The 21,287-nt window shown below is 37.4% G+C and overlaps 1 protein-coding gene across 5 annotated transcripts in view; it reads right to left on the reverse strand.

Annotated features, from left to right (window-relative positions):
* FAM135A (family with sequence similarity 135 member A) overlaps positions 1-21,287 on the reverse strand; it is a 66,616-nt gene that overhangs the window by 5,241 nt on the left and 40,088 nt on the right. For all 5 annotated transcript variants that reach the window (XM_015859082.3, XM_015859078.3, XM_085541981.1 and 2 more), the window contains 10 exons: positions 20,764-20,813; positions 18,839-18,994; positions 14,768-14,841; positions 14,306-14,460; positions 11,754-14,064; positions 9,682-9,842; positions 7,623-7,714; positions 5,541-5,638; positions 1,644-1,795; positions 401-511 (listed from right to left, as the gene is read on the reverse strand). In XM_015859082.3, coding sequence (XP_015714568.2) covers positions 401-511; positions 1,644-1,795; positions 5,541-5,638; positions 7,623-7,714; positions 9,682-9,842; positions 11,754-14,064; positions 14,306-14,460; positions 14,768-14,841; positions 18,839-18,994; positions 20,764-20,813 — 3,360 coding nt within the window. The remainder of the gene's footprint in view (positions 1-400; positions 512-1,643; positions 1,796-5,540; positions 5,639-7,622; positions 7,715-9,681; positions 9,843-11,753; positions 14,065-14,305; positions 14,461-14,767; positions 14,842-18,838; positions 18,995-20,763; positions 20,814-21,287) is intronic.

Genomic DNA, 21,287 nt, shown 5'->3' on the forward strand with positions numbered 1-21,287 from the left:
TGCCCCAGTGAGGAAATAAAAGATCAGTTGACAGAAACTTTAAAGCAGAATGTAATATTTACATAATAAGCACAAAGATAAACAGGTAATATTAAATAAGCATAGCTGTACTTGACTCATCACACTGCAGTAGCTCAAGAGGAAGTTGACATACATAGTATAGTGGTTGCAGTTAGAACTTAGGCTCATTAGTTAAAAAGGAAAGTCTCAAAGTATTGTTCCATCTCTAGGAAAAAAAAAGGACAAGTTACTGTTTACTTGCTTGGAGAATATGGTACTAAACCCAATATAACTTAAATAAACTGAAAAAAGGAGCCTGTTGGAAACATATTTTTTAGGTTTTTTATTCACATATAAACATAACGGTCTTTAAAACATAATAGATCTTAGCAAAGCTTACCTGCTTTTTTACTAAGCTTGTATAAGAATGTTTGTCGTGGATCCGAGTGGTCTCGACACGTCAACTGCAACAGAGACCCAGACTTCTTCCATTTCTGCATAAACCACAGTCCTATATGGTAAGGCATAAGATGAATATAATGCAAAACAATACATGAAAAGTAATTAGACATATGTAAGATAATGTAGCACTTATATGTTTAGCCCCTCAGATGTTGCTGTTTTATTTTTCATTTTGGTATTTTCACACCCAAAGACACTTCAAATTTTTCATCATTTTCTTTCCTGTCTACACGTATAATAAAGCACAGAGACCATTATGTCCGCTAACGCATATGCTCTCACAAAAATAAGTATACTTATAAAAAGTGACAACGTATCAATGTTAGCCATAAGGCAATATTCAAACCCTATTTTAACAACAACAATATCAGAACATCGCGATGTTGAAATATGTAGCAGTAATCAACAGGCATTCTCAGCTTTCTGAAAAGAACTTCATAAAACAATGGAAATAATAAAAAATAATTAGGAGATATAAAAAAGAAAGCAGAATTTTCAGGGGCAAAAATAATCATATTACATTTCTATGATTTTATACCCTCTTTATTAGACAATGAGCAAAGCCCATTGGCTACCTGGCTTCTATGTGATGATTCAGCCCTCAGGGAAATAGTTAATTTTTGATAGTGATTCCCTGAAGGCCTGTGCTATAAACATATGATGCAGTACTTTAGATTACAACGCCATTACTTGTTATTATCATGGTATTTTCCAAATCCTGAAGGGTCTGCTCTGCTTTGATACTCTCCAACATTAACTCCAGCCGGCCAACAATTCCTATCAATGTTTTTTAAGCCCAATGTATGTGAGTAGAAAGTTTTTTTCTCTTAACTTGTGTATGAAACACACAATAACTGAGCTGGCATTAAATAAATACATTTTCTTCATGATTTAGAGCCTATTCTTAACAGTTTAATGAGTCTATTTATGTATCATGAAAATAAGTGTTACTTTGGTTTTGTGCCCTTCAAGGCAAGTGGTAAACTCAGAAACAGCTTTTCACCCTCAATTTGTTTCAAAATTGTATGTTACCTAAAAAGATTTTCTAGAGTTTATTTGCAATCTGTTTCTGGTGGAGTTCTACCAGATAATGGTGAGCTACCATTAGATTTTGGAAAGAAACAGACACAGTTTTTGTGAAGGCCTCCCCTGATCTCAGGCTATCAATAATAATATCTTACCTGTATTCACAAGAGCACTGCTGTTGTAGAGAGTACCGAGATGTGGTCCAGACAGAGACAAGAAGGTATGAAGTTTGTTGAGGTAATATTTAAATCGAGGTCTTGTGAGCACGGAACGGATTATTAAATTACCCAGTGAATGGCCAATAAAGCTGTTTAAAAATAAAAACACAATTTGATGGTCATCATTTTTTTTATTCTTTCATAGAGAAAAAAAATAAAACTGCTGCCATAAAATGCTGAAGGGGCACAGGAAAAAAAATAACTAACACATTCCCAGCCTTTATTTTGGGCTCTATCTCCCGAGCTACGCAGATTCATTAAAAATGTTCTCTCCAATTATTGCACAAATTGTTTTTGAAAGCTGGTGAAAACAAACTATCCTCCCACTCAAATCGAAGATCATTGCTGGGTGTATTTCCCTAGCACCAAGTATTTGGAAAATATTTTGACATGTGCATATCTGAATAAATCACAACTTCAACATGTGATGGCATTCAGCGTAGTATATACATACTGAATCAACTTGTTGGGGGATTTCATAATTGGACACCCATAAATGGGAAAAACATTACTTAACTGAATCTGAACATTTTAAAGTAGAAGTGACATCTCAGATCTGCTTGGCAGTTTGACCAAAAGAAGCGATTATCAGGTTGACGTAGGCAACTGAAGATATACCTGTCTACCAGGAGAACATTATGCTTAGTCGTCTGCCTGGTTAATCAAATTAAACTGAGGACTTGATGTAGCTCTAAGAATAATTATTAGTTGATCTGAGTTGCCTCCTGTCATACCTGCAAATCTGTACAAAGCATTTCTTTAGCAGGGAAACCACAAAATAAAGCAATTCTAGTTATAACGTAGTTAGGATTGCAGACCCCTGCAGAGGGGCAGGAATCACGCTACCTTAGGCACCAAGTTACAGGGGATATGGTAAAGATGGTAAATGGAAAAAAAGTCGTCTGTGCAATACTGATGCATTTCTGTACAGCAGGTGGCAACATTATTGTCTTTAGAAGACAAGATTTTGCTAAAGTTAAATAATCACACTGTAGTATTTATGTTTGCTTTATACCCCAAGTTTCCAAACTGAGATCGTACTGGAGAACTATGCACAGTAAAACCTCTCTATCCTGTATTAACAAACGAAAGATTGTGTCTAAGTATGAAAATTCACAAAAGGAAAAAACGTCCATCAAAAGCCATCATTAAAAAGATGCTGAAACAGTTTCAAGCTTCGGAACTTTCTGAAGTGCCAAATGGTATACCCACAATGGGGTACCTTCTGTTGTATGCCCTCTGCTTATACTCATTCCCTAAACACCACGAGAGATAGCTGACAGGACGAGACAAAGCCCAGAGTCTGAATAGAGAATAGACATTTTAATGCGTGCCTAGCATGAAAAAAGGTGAAAATTTGCTTCTGATTTGAATGAAACTTCTAGTTCAAGCTTCCTGGTCACATTATGTGTACAATTTTGTTCAAAGAAAAGTAATGCATATATTGGATGATGTACTGATGTAATAACAGGTATGAGCTTTTACCAGATACTCACTAAGTTGACAATACAGTATGGCTCTGGGTTCTGATGGCACAGGGAGTGCCTTTTCATATCTCAGTACAAGAATGTAGCACACTGAGTACAATTTTGGTATTCCTTGAAGGCACGATGCTTTGCACTGACTGGATGGTGTAGAATCTCATAATTTCTCTTGACTTGTCTTGGCCTGAGCTAATCTGAGTTTATTTTAGCTGTGACAACAATTGTCTAGCAGTATGGGAACAAGTCAGGCCTAAAGCTGCTTTAGTTTCACTGCAGTTTCTAACAACAACACGTACTTGTTCTGTGGGAATTGAAACGTGCATCACCAGAATAAAATGTGGTGTGATGGAGTGCAGACAGATATATGCCTCAAGTCCCCAGCAGTCAACTAATGCGCACTGCAGAAGCGTAAGTTAGGAAATAAAAACAGTCTTAAGGGTAACAGAAAAACTAAATAACTGGGAAACAATGAAAAGAAAGAACATGTGGGCAAAAATACAGCTGAAAAATAGGAGACTCAAGACCAAGGCCCCAGCATGAAGCCCACGGATGCTGATGTCCTGCAGTAACCCTTTCCTCTCCATTCCGCTGAAGGAAGATGTAAACCACCAATCTTAAGACTCAGATGTGCTGGAAGGAGAGTCCAACACACAGACACTAGAAGTGTTTTGTTATATAGAACTTTTTGTGCATATAAAGAATATTTTCTTTCGCCCATAACAAGATTTTGAATGTAGAAGAGGGACAAGGGAGATTCTTCTGAGACATGGTGCTGCCCGGTCCCTTTTGCCTTATGAAATCATTATTGGTCTGGAGACTGATTTCTAATTTAATTCAGCACTCCTTGTACAGAGAACTTAGTACACAGATAGATTTTAGGAAGAGATCTCACATCACTGGGGAGAGCGTGACCAGCTACAACAAAGTGCACTTTCTCTATACTGGGACAGTCAAAATGAGGTAGGAATGTGTTGGCTATTAAAACAGAGGCTTTCTGAAGAGTGTTTTCCTGGGCATTCTGGAACATCCCTTCAAGAGCGTGCATGTAAGCGCAGCTTTCTGAAAGATCTCTCCTACAGCTACAAGGAAACAGCTGCAGGATTTGCTGATAGGCATAACTTCCTCATAAGAAAAACAAAAGTTGATGGATGGAGACTTCTGCTTTTTGTGACAGGCAAAGAGAAGTGGAAATCTTGTGAAGGAAACAACAATAACAAATGTTATTTCTTTTTTGTCATTCAAGTGACAGGCAATAAACAAACCTGAAAAAAATATATACAAACCAAAAGAGACTTCAATTCTCAGATATGCATTATGGGAAGGTAACTGGGTGGGTATGTCCATCTGACCACAGGATAAGAGAGATAGCGGCAGGTACAGAACTCCCCAGTACTGACACACACATAATCACGTAATGTTTGGGGCTCTTTTAATCACATCCAACAAAATTAGCCATATCAAATCTCAGAATACAACTACTTGTTAGAAACATGAGATTACACTTAAACACGATAGATATATTCTGTAGCTGTAGCTGGATAAGTTTTACCAAACACATGACTGCACAGAAATTTGTAGGATAACTAACAGTCACAAATGAATCAAAAAGCACTACAGATGCATTATAAGACAATGTCTAAACAAATGGGTGAAGTCAGACTTTGACTTGCTCCTCTCATCTATCAAAAAGTCAACTCCAGCAACACAGCTGAGTTAGTAATGAAGTCTACCAACAGTGCGCTCTATGTTGAGAATATAAATGGAACAGGTATTCCCTGAGAATAATTGAAAAAGGGAAGAGGAATGCATATACTGCACTCTACATTAAGATGTAGAACACGCTTTCTAGTAGATGGAACAATAAAAAAAATAAAAAGTAAGATGAAATATTTTTCTTACGCGGCTGCCCTTTAATGCTGCAGGTTAGGCTGAACTTTCCTATAGGAATGACAATCTAGACAATATGCCATACATACTTGGTGAAGGGACTAAAATCAGTCAAAAAGCTCACCTTGTCTAGGAATAGCACTTTGATGGCTTCCTTCTACATGCTCAGAAAATTATGTTTTACTACAGAGCACCATCCTGCAGGATCTCTAAGGCAGTACAGGGCAGCAGATCCTGAAACGCAATGCATGACCCACTCTGTGCCATAGCCACTACCACCAGGATCAAGTCAGCTTGCTTACTTGGGTTTTATTTCTCTCTCTCCTCCTTTTCCCTGTTCCTCCCCGGCCATGAAGTTCTCTTTCCTTTCTCTTTTGTGGCCACTTCCGAGCATCACAGTTCGAGACAACACAGGACTCTACTATTAAGTTTATTTCTATAGATAGTATAGAACGGATATTACCTGATTTTTGAAAGGGTTAGATTATAAATCTGTATATACTGTATAATTTCATCTAAAAGGCGATCTGTCATGGAATCAAAATCAGCAAAGGTATCATTCTGTAAGATAAAAGAAATATAAAACAATAACTGTGGTTTCCAATACAGCAATATGCATTCTGCAGGCTGAATTCTTATTCCCCAGAGTTCTGATCAACGAAACACAAATAAAAGCAAACAAACACTAAAAGAATACAAACACTACAGCTTGGGATTCTCATTTCTTCAATTTTTTTTCCTGTAACATGGAACAAAGTGATAAACATTTCATCACGACGCTCCTTTCTTCGAACGCACCGAAACAAATCTTATCAACATGACACAGTCAGCTTCACTTCTAAGGCTTCCCCTGCATGGAATCTTATCTGCAGCAAAACTGAAAACCAAACTTTGAAAACTAAATCAAGCTGCCCAGGAAATAAAAATACGAGAGAATTACTGCTACAGCAGAAAGTCTACGTAAGTATTGTTTATTCAAAACAACAGCAAAAGCTCTAATCCTAATTCCCAGCCGATTCTCTGCAATGATTAACACTAGGAAACTTAAACAGAGGTAGGCAATGGGTGCCTAAAACTTCTCAATGAAAGTTCCAAAGGATCTGTGCTATAGTCTGTAGTATTCGACATACTGATAAATGGTCTGCAAAGGGGAAAAAAGCGAGTAATGAGATGTCAGAATTTGTAGACAAAACCAGATATCCAGGATAACCAGTTCTACAACTGACCAGAACTTCAGAAGAACCTGACGTTACTGCATGACTGGGTGATAAAAAGGCAAGAAATGCAAAATAATGTTACACAGGGAAAAACAGCTTCATGTATACATGCAAACAATAAATCATGTGCAATATAATAATTTACACAAGGAAAGTCAGGCAGGCATTAGAAAATACCAATATGTCATTTTGTAATTTTATGGTGCACAAGCATCACCAGTGCCTTTATATGGTTCTGACCAACCTATTTTAAAGGACAGGAAGTTAGAAAATGGGCGGAGGCAGATTACATGAATGTCTAGAAATTGTTCCACACGTGTCTGAGAAATACTGCATGAACTGGGTCTTCAGCTGCCTCTTGAAGAGGGAGAAATTCTACTCATTCATACAATATTTGATTAAATGAAGCAAAAAATTGTGAATGCTTACTGACTAGTTTTGGTTTTTGTCTTTTCCAAAAAGAAACACCAAAATGCTTAAATGTCGCTGTTTGCAACTGGATTATTCATGTATATGAAGAGTAGAAAGAATCTCAGCTTTTTCCTGTGGAAACTCAAAGTAAAAACACTAAAAAAAGAATCAGCCAACAGTAAGGAGAAAAATCCACCAGTAGCTGTCAGGCTCAGTGTCTCAGTGGAATTCCTAAATCCCAGAACTACGGACTGTCAAAAATACTATGACTGCAGAAAAGAAAGGATGGCTCAGGGCCTGCCCAGTCTGCTCTCAAAGCGTCTGAGCAGCACCAGAAACACACCACTGCTCTAACTGAACCTACCCTCTGACTCACTGCAGACACTCTGTTCTAATGCTTCCCTGAACTACATTTAATAGAATATGTAACAAGCCAAAAACCATGTGAAAATTGGACTTCCATGCTTTTCCAAGGTTACCTCCACAGAAATCGAAGACAACGCTAATTCAGTGTCAATTCGGTGTCACAATCAAGGTCTTGCAGCACACTGACAAAAGATCAGTTCCTGTAAAATTCTTGCCATGCAAGTTTCTACCATTACTACTTCAACTACTTCAAGGTATTTTATCTACGATTCTTACTGACAGTGCTGAGAACATAGCAGAGATTGGTACACACAACAAAATGGCAGCAACAAATATTACTCCTTACATATATATATACATATCCTTCATTATTTTACTAAGTTTTGTAATCACTTTAATGTAAACCACAGAGCAAATTACGGATGCTATGAGAATACAATAAAATATATAAAACATGGTAAACTGTAAAACAATAGTGCTAATAGATAAACATGTCTGAAAGCATACAGTGTTCACTGCTTTACAGTAATTCTTCTGTTGCTGGCAAATACCTGATTTCTTTCGGACATAAGGAAGTCTATTCTCCCTCCAGGCAGCCCCAGCTCAATGTAAGTCTTCACTAATCTTAGATCTGCACTGTTACCTAAAGAGGAAAAACAATCAACAGTTAGATGCAGCAAAGGGAACTCGCAGTAAAAAGCGTTTAGAGCACTGAAATGAACGTATGGCACAACTTTATATTTAAACACAGCTAATAATATTCTCAGCGCTAATTAAAATTCAGTGAGACTCGGGAAGATAAATTTTCCAATGTCAAATGCAATGACAAAACAGTCTATAAAAATGGCATTCAATTACAGACATCATTTTAAAACAGCAAGGAAGTCATGTGAACATTAAATTCCTGAAAACCTAATTAACTTCGATAAAAGTCAATTTAAGAACTCAAAGCTAGCTTAAAAGATTTCAGTGAAGCAGGGAGGGGTAAGGGCAAGTTGTAAAGCTTCTCATAGGGTAAAAAGGCAAACTGGGCCATCAGCAGATAAAGATACCTTCAGATGGGCATACAAAACAAAGGTTGCTTAAGATTTTCCTATACCAATGATCACACATATCTCTGGGATAAGGATACTCTTTCTGCCTTAAAGAAAAACAAACCCACAAACAAAACAGCCCTCATTAAGAGGAAATAATCTGTAAGAACATCCTGTTTGGGAAGAAAAATCTATCCATAGGGATTGTTCTAGGGCTTCAAATACATGCTTTTTAGTAACAGTTCTTATGCCCAAGTTATTTTTTGTGTCAACTATATGCTATAGCACAAATATTTACACTAGGAAGAAGTGTTTCTGAGTTTGGTTTTAGAACAATGGATACTTTCTGTCCAAAGGCAGAAGGAAAAGCCATTCTATTTTTATTATTATTATTATTATTTTTAATTAGGAATTTGGAAAACTAATAAGGCAGCTGTGCAGCTTCAGTCCAGCCCAACTGTCTATCTGTTGCTCTTTTGGGTTTTCTTGCTTTGTTATTTAAGAAGCTTCTCAATATGAGACAAATAAGTTGGTGGCAGAATGATGTGAAATAACCTAACCAGAGCAGACATTATTTCTTGGTGTGTGCATATATTTTGAACTAAAAGCAGGTGAATATATTCAAGCTTGAATGCAACCAGAGGAAGACAGCAAAGCTGGTAAAAGGTCTTGAAGGCACTAAGTCCTAAGAAGAGAGGCCAAGGACACCTGAGTAGATGCTGGAAAAAAGGAGACTAAGAAGTGACACCTCATTGCTCTTTAAAACATCCTGAAGAGAGCAAATGGAGAATGGGGTGCCAACCTCTTTTCCCTGGTATTAAATGATGGTATGACATGGAATAGCACAAACCTGCATCGGGGAGGTTTAGACTGAACATTAGGAGACATTTCTTAACAACGAGGGTCAAACACTGGTATGAGCTCCCTGGAGAGGTGACTGATGCATGTCAGTGTTCAATTCTATGCTGCTCTATTCTACACTACTTAAATTTTCCTATTGTCTTTCATTTAGCAGGGGATATTTTCATTCTTAATACTGCAGTCTCTGCTCTTGAGATATTCAGAATCCCACTGGGCAGCCTGTGCTGAGCAGCAGAATTCAACTAGATAGTCTTCAGAGGTCCCTTCTGATTCCATGATCTAACCTTTTAAAACTCCATACACACTTGACTGCATTTTACATGTAACACTTTTTTTCATAACAACATACACACTTTTTATTCTCCTTGACAGTGCAACATCACAGATTCTAAACAAATCTGTTCTGTTACTATCTGCTCTCTTACTGTGGTATGGACAAATACCTAAATGACATAAAAACCTGAAGATATAACTGATGTGAATTATGGCATAAACTGGCTTTATGCAGAAGAAATATTTACTCGAGACAAACATTATATAAAATTCTTAATTCAAGTGATTTTCTGGAACACACCATTCACATAACAGTACAATGTCAGATTCCCATCTTCCTCAGGTGAACCTGTTCCAGAAGTGCTCAGTTCACAGTACAAAAGCTAAACCTAACTGGTAACCTGAACTGTTATCTCACTCAGTGTCATATTTCCCAGCATACCATCTAGGCCATGGACGCAGACTATAAGATGTATTCCTTCTTCTGAACAGTCATCCTCTTCCATACTGAAGTAAGGTACTGAAGAGGCCAGTTTGAAAACATCACTGTACATAAATCCAGGAAGTTTAAGTTGCTTCAGTTCTTCCTTAGCCTGGAGGAAACTGGAAAGAAACAATATTTATGATAAAGAAACATTCATTATTACAAGACAAATTTAAGGTCTCCTAGGACAGTGTTTTTTACTGACTTTTTGCTTTTGTCTTTACATGACTGACAGGAACAGGAATTTTTCATCAAATCACTATCTTCACAAAATAAGACAGTTGCTCAAAATATGTTTTCATTTCAGACTTCCTACAGTCCCTTGTCCTCTATAACAAAACCCACAGCCCAGGTTTGACTCATCTGCCCTTTGAAAATCTCTACAGTATTTCTGAAGACACTGAATTTCTGGTTTTGTTCTGGTCTTAACTAAGTGACACCTTTGTTTAAATGCAACATTACTGGAATTATAACCTGATCTAAAGTCGAGGTAAAGATTTCCAATGAGTTTTTGTAATTCTTGCCAAACTTAAAAACTATTTCACAGATCAGCAGAAGGCAGGAGTCAGTAACATCTCTGCTCACCATAAAGTCTTTCTAATTGGCTGAGTAAGTGGTGTTCAGAAGAAAACTGGATCCAGACCTCTGATCTCTTACCTACTACAGGTTTGCATCATAGTTTCTAATAGCTGAGTTGCACATATGCTAGGAGCTCCTTGCACTCTTCCTTTCTATCCCTTCCCATAGTTTCTTTAGACACGACCTTCCTACATAGTTAATTGTCTACCAGTTTTGCCTGAAATATTTCAAGTAGTCTTGCTTTGAGCAAAAAGCTTCATGGTTTTTTTCCCCTCCTTATACTGTTCTGCATGTTCCCTCCCCAGTGTCACTTTGCGACCTGTCCACTTCCACTGGCTCCTTGTTTTCCTCCCATTCTAATTTACATCCACTGGTTTCCCAACTTTTTCTTTAGCTCACTCATCACTAACGGGCAGGACACCACTGTGGTCAGTTTACCCCACCCTCCGCAGCAGAGTTTACTTAGTTTGTACTGCAGGAATGCTTAATGACTGAGATGTACCAAAGTCAGTTCTCTAAGACTTTCTTGCCCTCTGGGATCAGTGACCCAGCAGTCCATGAGACTTGCTTTCCCCAAGACCAAGCACCAAATTTTACTCTGCATTGCCCTTTTCTTTTGGAATGCCATAAATGGTCTTTGCTTTTCATCCTTCCTGTTTTATCTCAGTACCCACTCACTGTTATTTCAAAGCTGTTTTCTGTCCTCTCACTTCTCATCTTCTCATCTCTGCCACAATCGCTAGAACCTTCCTTCTGTATTCAAATGCTGACCACATCTGCTCTTTACCTACCTTCCAACCTTGCTTCATTGTGACAGCAACGTTTTACTTCCAGTACATCACGCTACTGTTTCCCATGCTCTGGTAGGAGCCGGGGTTATCAGTGAAACTGTTATGTTTTCATTTGGGAATCCCGACACTGCTCTAAATTTGGGCTTCCTGGTATCCCAACTGTAGTGTAATTACAGCTCTTTAGTCTCCAACATGTTACACTTCATTAAGATCAAAAAATAGGGCTATACTGTCAAATAGCTTTCCAATGAATTAGAATGGACAATAACTTACAGATGGGTTTTCTTGCTTTAATGTTTTTAAACTTGAAGCATATTTTGCTATGCTTGCTGTTTTAACTGCTTCCATTTCATTAAACACCATTAGAACATCGCTTCTGGGTCAAATGCTTATTTTTTAAAAAAGGAACTTATTCAAGGAACAGAATATGTGCATTTTGCTTGAAGTTTGTCAAACCACATGAAATTATGATGTAGCTGATTTAAGGAATTCTGTGCTAACACGTTTTTATCTGAATATCTAAAATGTGATGCTACTTGAATGTGCAGAATCCACAGGCTTGGGGGCTCTCTGAAGCCTAACCAGGTTTCTTTTCCCTCTTTATACTATATTAACAGCATTTCCAGAAGCAAAATAAACTGTTTTAAAACAATCACTTACGCTAGCATTTGAGGCTTTGGGGAGCTTTCATACCAGGAAACAGGTGAAGCTGAGCTGTAGGATGTGCTGCCCGGCTGCTGTGTAATTGCATCAGATTTGTTCCTTGAAGAACAGATAACATTGCAAGGAGAGTCTCTCAAAGAAGAAGGAAAAGACAGACAACCAGGAGTACAGACGGGAGGAATAGTCATTCCATCACGCAGATGCCCACTATCGATCCTTTCGGACCTCAGGGCTCTTTCTTCTGCTAAGCCAGGATCTTGGCCAGCACCAGCAGCTCCATCTAATATACCATAGTCTGTTTCTTCATAATACCCGTTTTCAATCATTTCTTGATCCTCCTCTTCTTCATCATCTTGTTGGGAAGAGCAAATAATTTGTTTTTCATATGTTTCTTTTTGAGGGCTAACGGGATTGCTGTTGTCCATAGGCCAAATATCTGAAATATCTGTGCTACTTCGAGAGCCAAAATAGTTCTCTACAAGCCCCTGCTTTACTATATCAGTACTACTGACTGGAGAAGGATTATCTGTACCAGTGTCACTTCTAGCTGCTGACAGTTCTTCCACCGCCTCCTTCGGTTCTAAAGGCTCATTATATTTTCCTTCATTTGGTTTTTCAACCTCAAACCCTGCATTTAGAGATGAAGAACCTGAAAGAACAGATGGCTCACCCATGCAAGTAATTTCTAAATGCAATTTAGCTGCGTCTTCTGTAGTGTTATGACATCTTTCCAGGACCCGAGAGTCCATACAGGTTGTGCCAAGGTCTGCCTGTGGGCTGTTACTTTTCACATCAGATGATGTAACTTCATCTGAAACAACTAAGTGTAAAAGTTCTTTTGTTCCTGAGAGCGAGGAATGTATAGACAGAGTTTCTTTATCTGAATGCCCTGAAAACACAACACAATGTTGCTGCAAATTTGTATTTGATTTTTTACTGTCATCACATTTTGGCAAGTCAATTGCTCCGAGATCCAGTACAGTTTTACTGTCACTTAGCTGGCATTCAGGTACTATAGTTATCTTTGAATTTTCATCAGGTGACAGTTCATCATCATCTGAAGGCAGAGAATTTATGGATGTCAAGGATGATTGTATTTCACTTACAGCACTGGTACTCTCAGTACAATGGCTTTCCAATGCATTTTTTATAGCACAGTCTGGTTTCAATAAAAGCTGAGGAAATAATCTCTCAGCATTGCATGCACTTTGCCCTTGAGCGTTTTCAAAAACCTGGTCAGGGTTGGGGAGAGTTGCAAAAGAACTCGGTTCACTTTCTATGCCAGAATCTGAAAACCTAGAAGAGGCGTACGTCACGTTAACGTCCGGTAATTTAGCGACGTCTCCGCTTACAGAAAGTTGACTTTCTTTTGCAGATAAACTAGGCGGATTACTTTTTATTTTTGTCAAGACATCACTGGTGTGTTGGAAGTTTTTCTCATGGACATCTTCCCTTTCAAGCTCTGGTTCTCCTGAATGCAACTTATTTCCGGATTCTGAAGCTTGAAAGTTGGATGTCTGAAGATTCTCTTCTTGCACCCCATCTTGTGGAAACTCTGCCCAGGATCCAATACGAACAGTTACTTTCTCCCCTTCATAGGGATTCTTACTACTTGGTTTGACCTCAATTGTCCTAACTCCCAAGGAAGCTGGCTGACCTCCATGACAACCTTCAAGTGTATCTCTAGGTTGTAGAGCACTATCTGCTTGTTCGGTTCCAGGGCCTGCCTGGGAGATAGTCAGTCTACCAAAAATAGCCACATTTTCACTGTGCACGGGGCTACCCTGACTTGGTTGAACACCTTCAATCTTAGCAGTCTTTTCATCAGTCCCTGATGACAAACACAAAAATTCTCTTTGACTTACTTGCCTGGTGCAGGTCTTTGTATCACAAGAAAATCCACTTACTGCAGGGTCCAGCCCTTCATTAGTATTGCATGAAGGCCTGCCTTCCGGGCTTTTAGAGGCATCTTCCAGTGCTGCACTTTTCAAACATTTGTAGCCTACTAAGACCACAGAGTCCTTAGAGTTCTGTTTCACAACTTTTTTTGTATTTTCAGGTTTCATTGTTTTCATGAGCTTAGTAACCTTAACTTTGGGTTTATTTGCATCTTCATTTTTCCCTTTCAAAGACTTTGTTAGCATCCTTTCATTTTCTGAATGCCAAAGGCTGGAAGCACCTGCAGGTCTTGTTTTCAATTCCGGGCTAGTAAATCCAGCTACAAAACCTTCTTCAGCTTCAAATTTATCCAGTTTGTTGGACTCTGACCTTGGAAGATTCTGAACTACCAGCCAGGGTACGTCCACGTCTTTTATCAAAAAAAGGGAGAAAAAAAAACGATTGTTTAAAAGGTTATGCAAGTAACTGAAGCTACAAAACACTAGTAACTATACAACTTTACACATCCTCACAACTTCAATCTCAAGATTACCTAGCAAACAAATGCATTCCTTCAAAGCCAACAAGAAATGTCAAGAAAAAATATCTAGTTATTACATCATTTTTGCTCTTTTCTTCAGAAAGAGAACTGCACTGTGAGGCGTTTTTACCTTCAGTAACTGAATCTAAATACCGATCTTCAAAGATTATAGGCAAGGAGTTTGTATCTCCGTCTAGTTCACTGCATTCAATAGGAAGGGGTGGAAGAGAACTGCAGAAGGAAGTGTTTTTGATAGCTGTACACATCTGTAGGTGGCTCTGAGCACTGAAAAAACAAAGGTAGTTCTACATTAAAAAACAGAACGACTTATTTTTATGCTAACAGAAATTAGCAGTAATTTAATTCCCTTAAGTAGATGTTTTTTCCACTAATTAGTTATTCAATAGAAAAATTATTCCACTACTCATTTGAATTGCACTATGTTCTTCATTTTAAAACTTCAGATCTCTAGAACCCTGTGTTTCTCTTTAACTTATGTAAGTATTTTTGTAAGATGGTATTTCTGTACAACATTAGCCACAGAATAATAGTACTACGTGCTACAGATTTGGCACTTTGAAATGCTACTCACTGTAGTTCTTGATAGGCAAGGGCAGCCTGCCGAGGATGCTCAAGACAGAAGAATGCTTCTGCAAATCTACGCACCTGCAAGATCCAAATACAGTTAGAGCTAAATTTTGTATTAAATAAAAGTTCTGAAAATCCACCAATATCCCAATACTGCAGTATTATTAATTTGTATGATTTTTATATATATATGTATAATTTTTAAATGTTTTTTTGGTTGTTTTTTAACATCCAGTTTGGGCAGATGAGGGAAGAGGATGCTGAAGACAAGACTTGCAAGTAAAAGGAGAATTTTAACTTGTGCAGTAGATGACTGAAGGGAAATGTATTAGACTCAATGACTGCTGAAAACCTGATAACCAAAAAGTGAATCATTTGATTCAGGCCCACCTGAAATAATAACACACAAAAATACCATGAGAAATTTCAGTGAAAGGAAATGACTGGTTGATGGGCACTTCTGAATGTGCCTGAGAATCACATTCAGAATCACATTCTCAAGTATTCCAAATGTTTCATGAACACTCTCAACCCTCCAACATAACTGCTGTGCAAAAAATCTACTGTTTGTTAAGACTTCGGCTGCAACTGATAAATAATTGTATGCTAAATACGTGTGCTAATTCTAAGTGCTGTATTCAAGACATAATTGTATGTCTGAAGTTAATAACCAGGAGACATTAAAACGGTATTTTATAACGTATGGAACTTTGTTTTTTACCGTCAAGTATGCAGAGATAAAATAGTGTGAATTCTACAGATGTCACCCATCTTCAGTATTATATTAAAACATTACTTCAATGTGAACGCATTTGTTTAGAGCTTTTGTTTTTGCAACTGCCAATTACGTGCATCAAAATGTGCAGTTCAATGCAGTGTGCCAGTATGCTTTGTTTGTCGTGGTATGACAGACAAGAAGCAAAATAAATATAGAACAGAAAAACTGCTGTGGAATAAACACTGAGCACCCACACAGTGGTGTGTAGCACTCCTAAGATGCTGGTTCTCAGTTCTCCTATTTCAAGACTCATCAAAATGAAAGAAATTATTCTGGAATAACGTGCTCAGACCTACCAGAAGATGTCACTATGAAACAAAGATCTAAAGTGAACCTGTAGAGTACAAACTTTGTGTAATACAAAATAACCTCCTATAAGCAGCTTTTTCAATAGAACAAAATGCGAAAGCCTTGCCAGTGGGACTACTGTAGTTGATGAACATTCTAGCACAACTACATATATCCTGATGTTTTATGAAACATTCAAGATCTGGTATAGCACTTTACAGAGATGTACGTGATTACTAAGTATTTAAAATATTCAATTTCCTTATGACCTTATGTTCTAAGAATGCTACAGCAGAACTGCCTATTTTGTAAGCACCTATGCAAAGAGGGTGAAAATGAATTGACCAAACACAAATGACAGGCATTTTAGGGGGACACTTAATAACAGCATCTAAACCAGTCAGATGGATGAGTCCCTGAAGGTGTTCTTTTCTCTCAGATTAATATAAAACCGTCCCAGGGAAAACTTGTCTGTTAAGAGTATAGTCTATAAATACTGCAAGAAGAAAAGGTAAATTTAAAAGAGCTTTAGCACCTGGTAGAGAGCAGAAGAAAGCATCAGTTTCCAAAATACAGAGATTATTAATAAGAATAGAATTTTGTATAGTGCAGAAATTTCAGAAATGGCTCAAATTTATCATCTCTTTTTATCTTAAAGCTTTACTGAAGTTGTGGATTGCTGACTCCTGCTCTATTGCCATGTGGGAAGTCCAGTGGCGCTGGGTCTACTTCCGTATATTTTAATTGTGCGTATTTGCAAAGTATTCACAAAAGCTCTTCTCAGCTTGGAGAACAGGGAACCATTGAGGTATCTGCAAATTAGTTCTTGTAAAGTTAAGTACCATCATATTGTTGGCTCAGTTAAAATTTCCTTCTCAATGTTGTATTATTCAACTTGTGCCAGACAGCAAGCTTAGAGACAACCTGCTTGCTCTTTGCTATCAGGCCCTAAATAAAAAGGTAAGTTTAAGATTACCCGTGTCCTGCTTTTTAAGTCCTTGATGTTTTGATAGATACCGAGGTATCCAGTAACAGCACAACTCAGAAAGCAACAGCAATTAGTGACTTCTTTCCAAAATAAAATTAGCTTTACTATATTTTTACATATTTGCATTATTTTTTACTAAAAATATTTTGTGCTTGTTATAACACGGGTGAGCTCTGAGCTCAAGACAGAAAACTCACAAAATTTATACTTAATGTTGTCCAGTAACAAGCTGTATAGATGGCTACTAGTGAATCTTCAGCACATGAATCTTCAGGCAGACTCATGCCTCCAGAAAACAAAATTTCCTACAGCTTTTATTAAAGAAAAAAAAAAACCAGATTTTTTCATATTAAAAAAGAAAGAATTGTACATAACATTGAAAAACATAGTGATAGACACCAGAAAAAGTGGGCTTAGAAGCATTCTGTTGTGTCATTGTCTTTAAAGAAGGGAGGAAGGTTACTACAGGTTTTGTGAAAACTGGAAAACAACCCCAAAATACTCTAAATATACACAGTATTTCAGTCCATGTACTCTTATTAATTACTTTGATGAAAGGCTGGACATGAGCCAGCAGTGTTAACTTGCAGCCTGGAAGGCCAACTGCATCCTGGGCTGCACCAAAAGAGGGGTGACCAGCACGGAGAGAGAGGTGTGGGTTAAGTGAAACAGTTTTCTCATTTCATAGCTTCCACTGCAGTTGAAAGATTCTAGAATTGATTTTAAAAGTATGGAAAGGCTAGTAAGATTCAGAGATGCCCAGTAAATAGATCATACCTCCCTACTGCTAACATTTCCATTGCAACAAACAAATCTTGCACTTTCTCAAAAAGTCCTCTTAACGTACAGAATAGATTATCTCCACAGTCACGGTTCCCTCATTAATAATATGATTTTCAATCCTTCACTAAAATCACAGTCCACATATTCTTCATTATCAATGTCCCATTCAAAACTGAAAGGTGTCTGAAGGTTTTTTGATGTAAACAACAGAAATGTTGGTTAGATAAATCAAACGTCTGCAAACTAAAACCTTAAAACAGACCTTATTTTTGATCGTGACAGTACTGTTAGTATGTACTCTCATTAACTAGATCTACTGACAAGCTCTCTGCAAATTACTTTACAAGAACTCCCAAATAAACTTTGAAATGACGTCTTAGATGCGTGTGAAAAATGTATGGATTATGATGTCAGATGGTAAAGATGTAAAGCTGGCTGAAGATCAGGCTGTATGTTTGGGGAGCATGGGTGGTGGGTAGTGTTGTTTATTTGTTTTAATGAATCTTACTCTCTGAAAAAAATTAACTGTTACATTTCTTCAAATCTGTGACCACAAAAGAGGAGAGGGAAAGATTTATTTAGTAGAATACAAAGGGAAAGGTTTAGTTAATATGAGAAAATATTTCACTATGTGCTGCAGACAGCGTGCAGCAAGTGCATATACACACACACACATCAACAGATGCACCGTGTGTAGTTACTCACCACGACGTATCTATTTTTATACATACGCACACATACATGCCGGATCATTTCTAATCTGACTTTCTTTTTAAACAATTCCAATTCACAACCCTTTCGGAGCCTATAAATGCTATACATTTTCAACTCAGAATAAAAATATATCTCAATTTATGATGTAAACAAGCAGTCTAACTGCAGTAGAGATGGAAAAGGGGCGAGCACCAGGCACAGCTCCCACAGAAAAATACTTAATTCAACAAAAATACATCTCCCACAGTCTGCAAATTACCTTCTGAACCGTGTTTCATATTCGGAAATTCAACAAATTGGTTTGTAAACAAAACCGAAGTACTTTATGTTCCAAGAATAAATGCTAGCAAGACAATACACAAACTACCAAATGGAACACAGCAGCTCCCTTTATGATCCAACTAACCTATCCAGATAAAACTAGAAAAATTAGAATTTGTTTTTGCATTTTGATGTGCATTTCCATTACAATGTGTCCCACTAAGAGTACGAACAAGCCCTTTATAACATCAGTTAGTACTTACCCTTAATGTGTGATGTTCCTGTGCTAGCAATGCTGTGACCTCCTCTTGTAAGGTAATGACCTCTAGAAATTGCCCCCAAAGAGCCATCAGAAGTGAGCAAAGCTGAGCAAGATTCATATTTATAAGTTCTGCCAGTTCATCAGGATTTTCCATTTTCTGAAGTTTGAAAAAGAGATTTACATTATTATCAGATCGCAGTGAACAGAAAAAAAATTAAATGTGTATTGCATCTTTGTAAGAATTTTAATTTGAAAAAGAACTTCCAAGTAAGAATTGTTTTCTCTAAGTGTTAGAAATGAAATGAGTCGTGTTACAATGCAAACACGCTGTTTTATGTTGCTTTAAATGTTATCCAAATGTCTTTTAGAATTAGGACTTTTGATCTTAAATTGAAGCAATAATTCCATTAATAACAATGAGTTGCAACTGCTGTATTTTTTAACATATGAAAGTAGAGTGTGCTTGAAAGGAATAGGAATCTCAATTAGAAAGCAGGAAATTGATACTGATATGTAAGTCCAAACCTGATGCAACCTTGAAGAATTAAATGAAGACATTTTCATTTTAGAATATCAACAACTGGCAATAATGTTTATATGTCATCATATACCTACATACGCTTTACGCATGCTCAGGAATCAATGTTCTGGTGTAGGTTTCCAAGAACCAGGCCACAAAAATTCAGCACAAAGCAAGTTTTTCTTTCTTAAAAGCACACTGTAAACCCACCATACAGCTCCATACCAGGCAAGTGTAAATTTTAAGGCTTCTCTCCTCCACCATTTTAGGAAAATGTTTTTCAGAAACTCAGTGGAGACACATAAGACATTGATGCAAAGGGTTAGAAAGAACAGACAGTAAAGGATCAAACTTCAGCACTATTAAAGAGGAAGCAGAAAAGAGGATTATGAATACTGAAACAACTTGGTAGGCAGGGTAAGAAAGAAGAGGAGGAACTTTTGAAGAGAACTGCATAAAAGAATGGAAAGGAGAAAGAGGAAAAAATATAAACATAGCTTAGCAAGCTAAGGGAAAAACAAATCAAAAAATAATCCTAACTACTGGAAGAATACACAGAAGCTGCGTAAGTGTAAAAAGAAACAAACACAAAAAACCACCCAGAAAAAGCTCAACAAAAAACCTCACAGCTCTCCAGTTTATGAAGATTACCAGCTGCTCACAGAGAGCAAACTGTATTGGCTTTGTCTCCAGTACAAGTGACGTTTTCTCAACAGCAGTGTCACATTTCCTTACAATTGTTCTACTGGTATAGAAATGAAAAGTAACTCAGCTACAAAAGCTGTGCAGTTGGCCCACTCAGCAACAAAGCATGGAAAATCTTTAAAAAAAAAGTTCTCAAACTTCTGCTTTAAACTCATCTGTGATAAGGAAACCGTCTGTTCAGCTGAGGCTAATTCTGACTGCAGCGCACAAAAGAGCTGAGCAGACAAAACTAAACTATCTAAGTGGACAGCATTTCATTGAGAATATATGGAAAAGAGAGGGAGACAGCATCAGGACAGCTCCTTCCAGAAGAAGGGAGGAGCTGGAGAATCCGCTTTTGTACAAGTTCCTACTACTCAAACTTAGAAGTTTTGTTATTTGACAAGTTCAAAAATAAAAGGTTCAACTAATGAATGCAGATAATTCCAAATGTGATTTTAATGCAAGCAATCCATCTTTCCAAAATCCTCGCTTTTGTGATCTACGAAAGTTACATGGCTACAAGACACCACCAGATCAGTAGGGAAGTTTGTGTGTCAGCGGAGCAATTTCTCTGTGAAAGAGGAACAGCTGAAATAAATGTTGGCAAAAAACCAAACATGTTGTTATCACTGAAACGTTTTATTCCCGAGTAACAGATGAAATCAGCACACTCTTACTTTCACAGTGACTTCACTTATTTAATGAACGAGAAGTATTACCTTTACTTCTTCACACAGTTCTGAAAGACGAACTTCTACATCGATGTTTTCTGGAAAGATGACAGTATGTATTTATGAAAAATTGCAGAGGAGAGACATTTATCTCACAAAATAAAAACCATTAAAAAGAAAAGAGGCTATCAAATAAGACTTCACACCATATTAATTTCTACAATGAGCTTCAAATCAAGTATATTATAAACTCTTACTAAAATAATTTCGTGCTTATTACTGATATTGAGGACAGAATGTGATTAATAAAAAATGGTTTGCAAATATGTATTGTGAACGTTTCTCATGAGACCTTGGCAAGGATACCAATTTCTCATTCCAAGTTGCTCTTGCAAACACGGTAACTTAGGTTATACAGTTTGCATATCATCCTCTTAGAACTGCTCAGCTATTCAGCAGCAAGGTCATCATTCACAACAGAGGTAACACAACTGATCTTCCACCTCAGATTTTCCAGGCATTCTTTACGTAAGCACCATTTCCCTATGGGTATATTATTTACTTGATTTGTA

This window comes from Coturnix japonica, chromosome 3 (genome assembly GCF_054131305.1).
Source record: "Coturnix japonica strain WE chromosome 3, WE-NBRP24, whole genome shotgun sequence".
Lineage (NCBI taxonomy): Eukaryota > Metazoa > Chordata > Aves > Galliformes > Phasianidae > Coturnix > Coturnix japonica.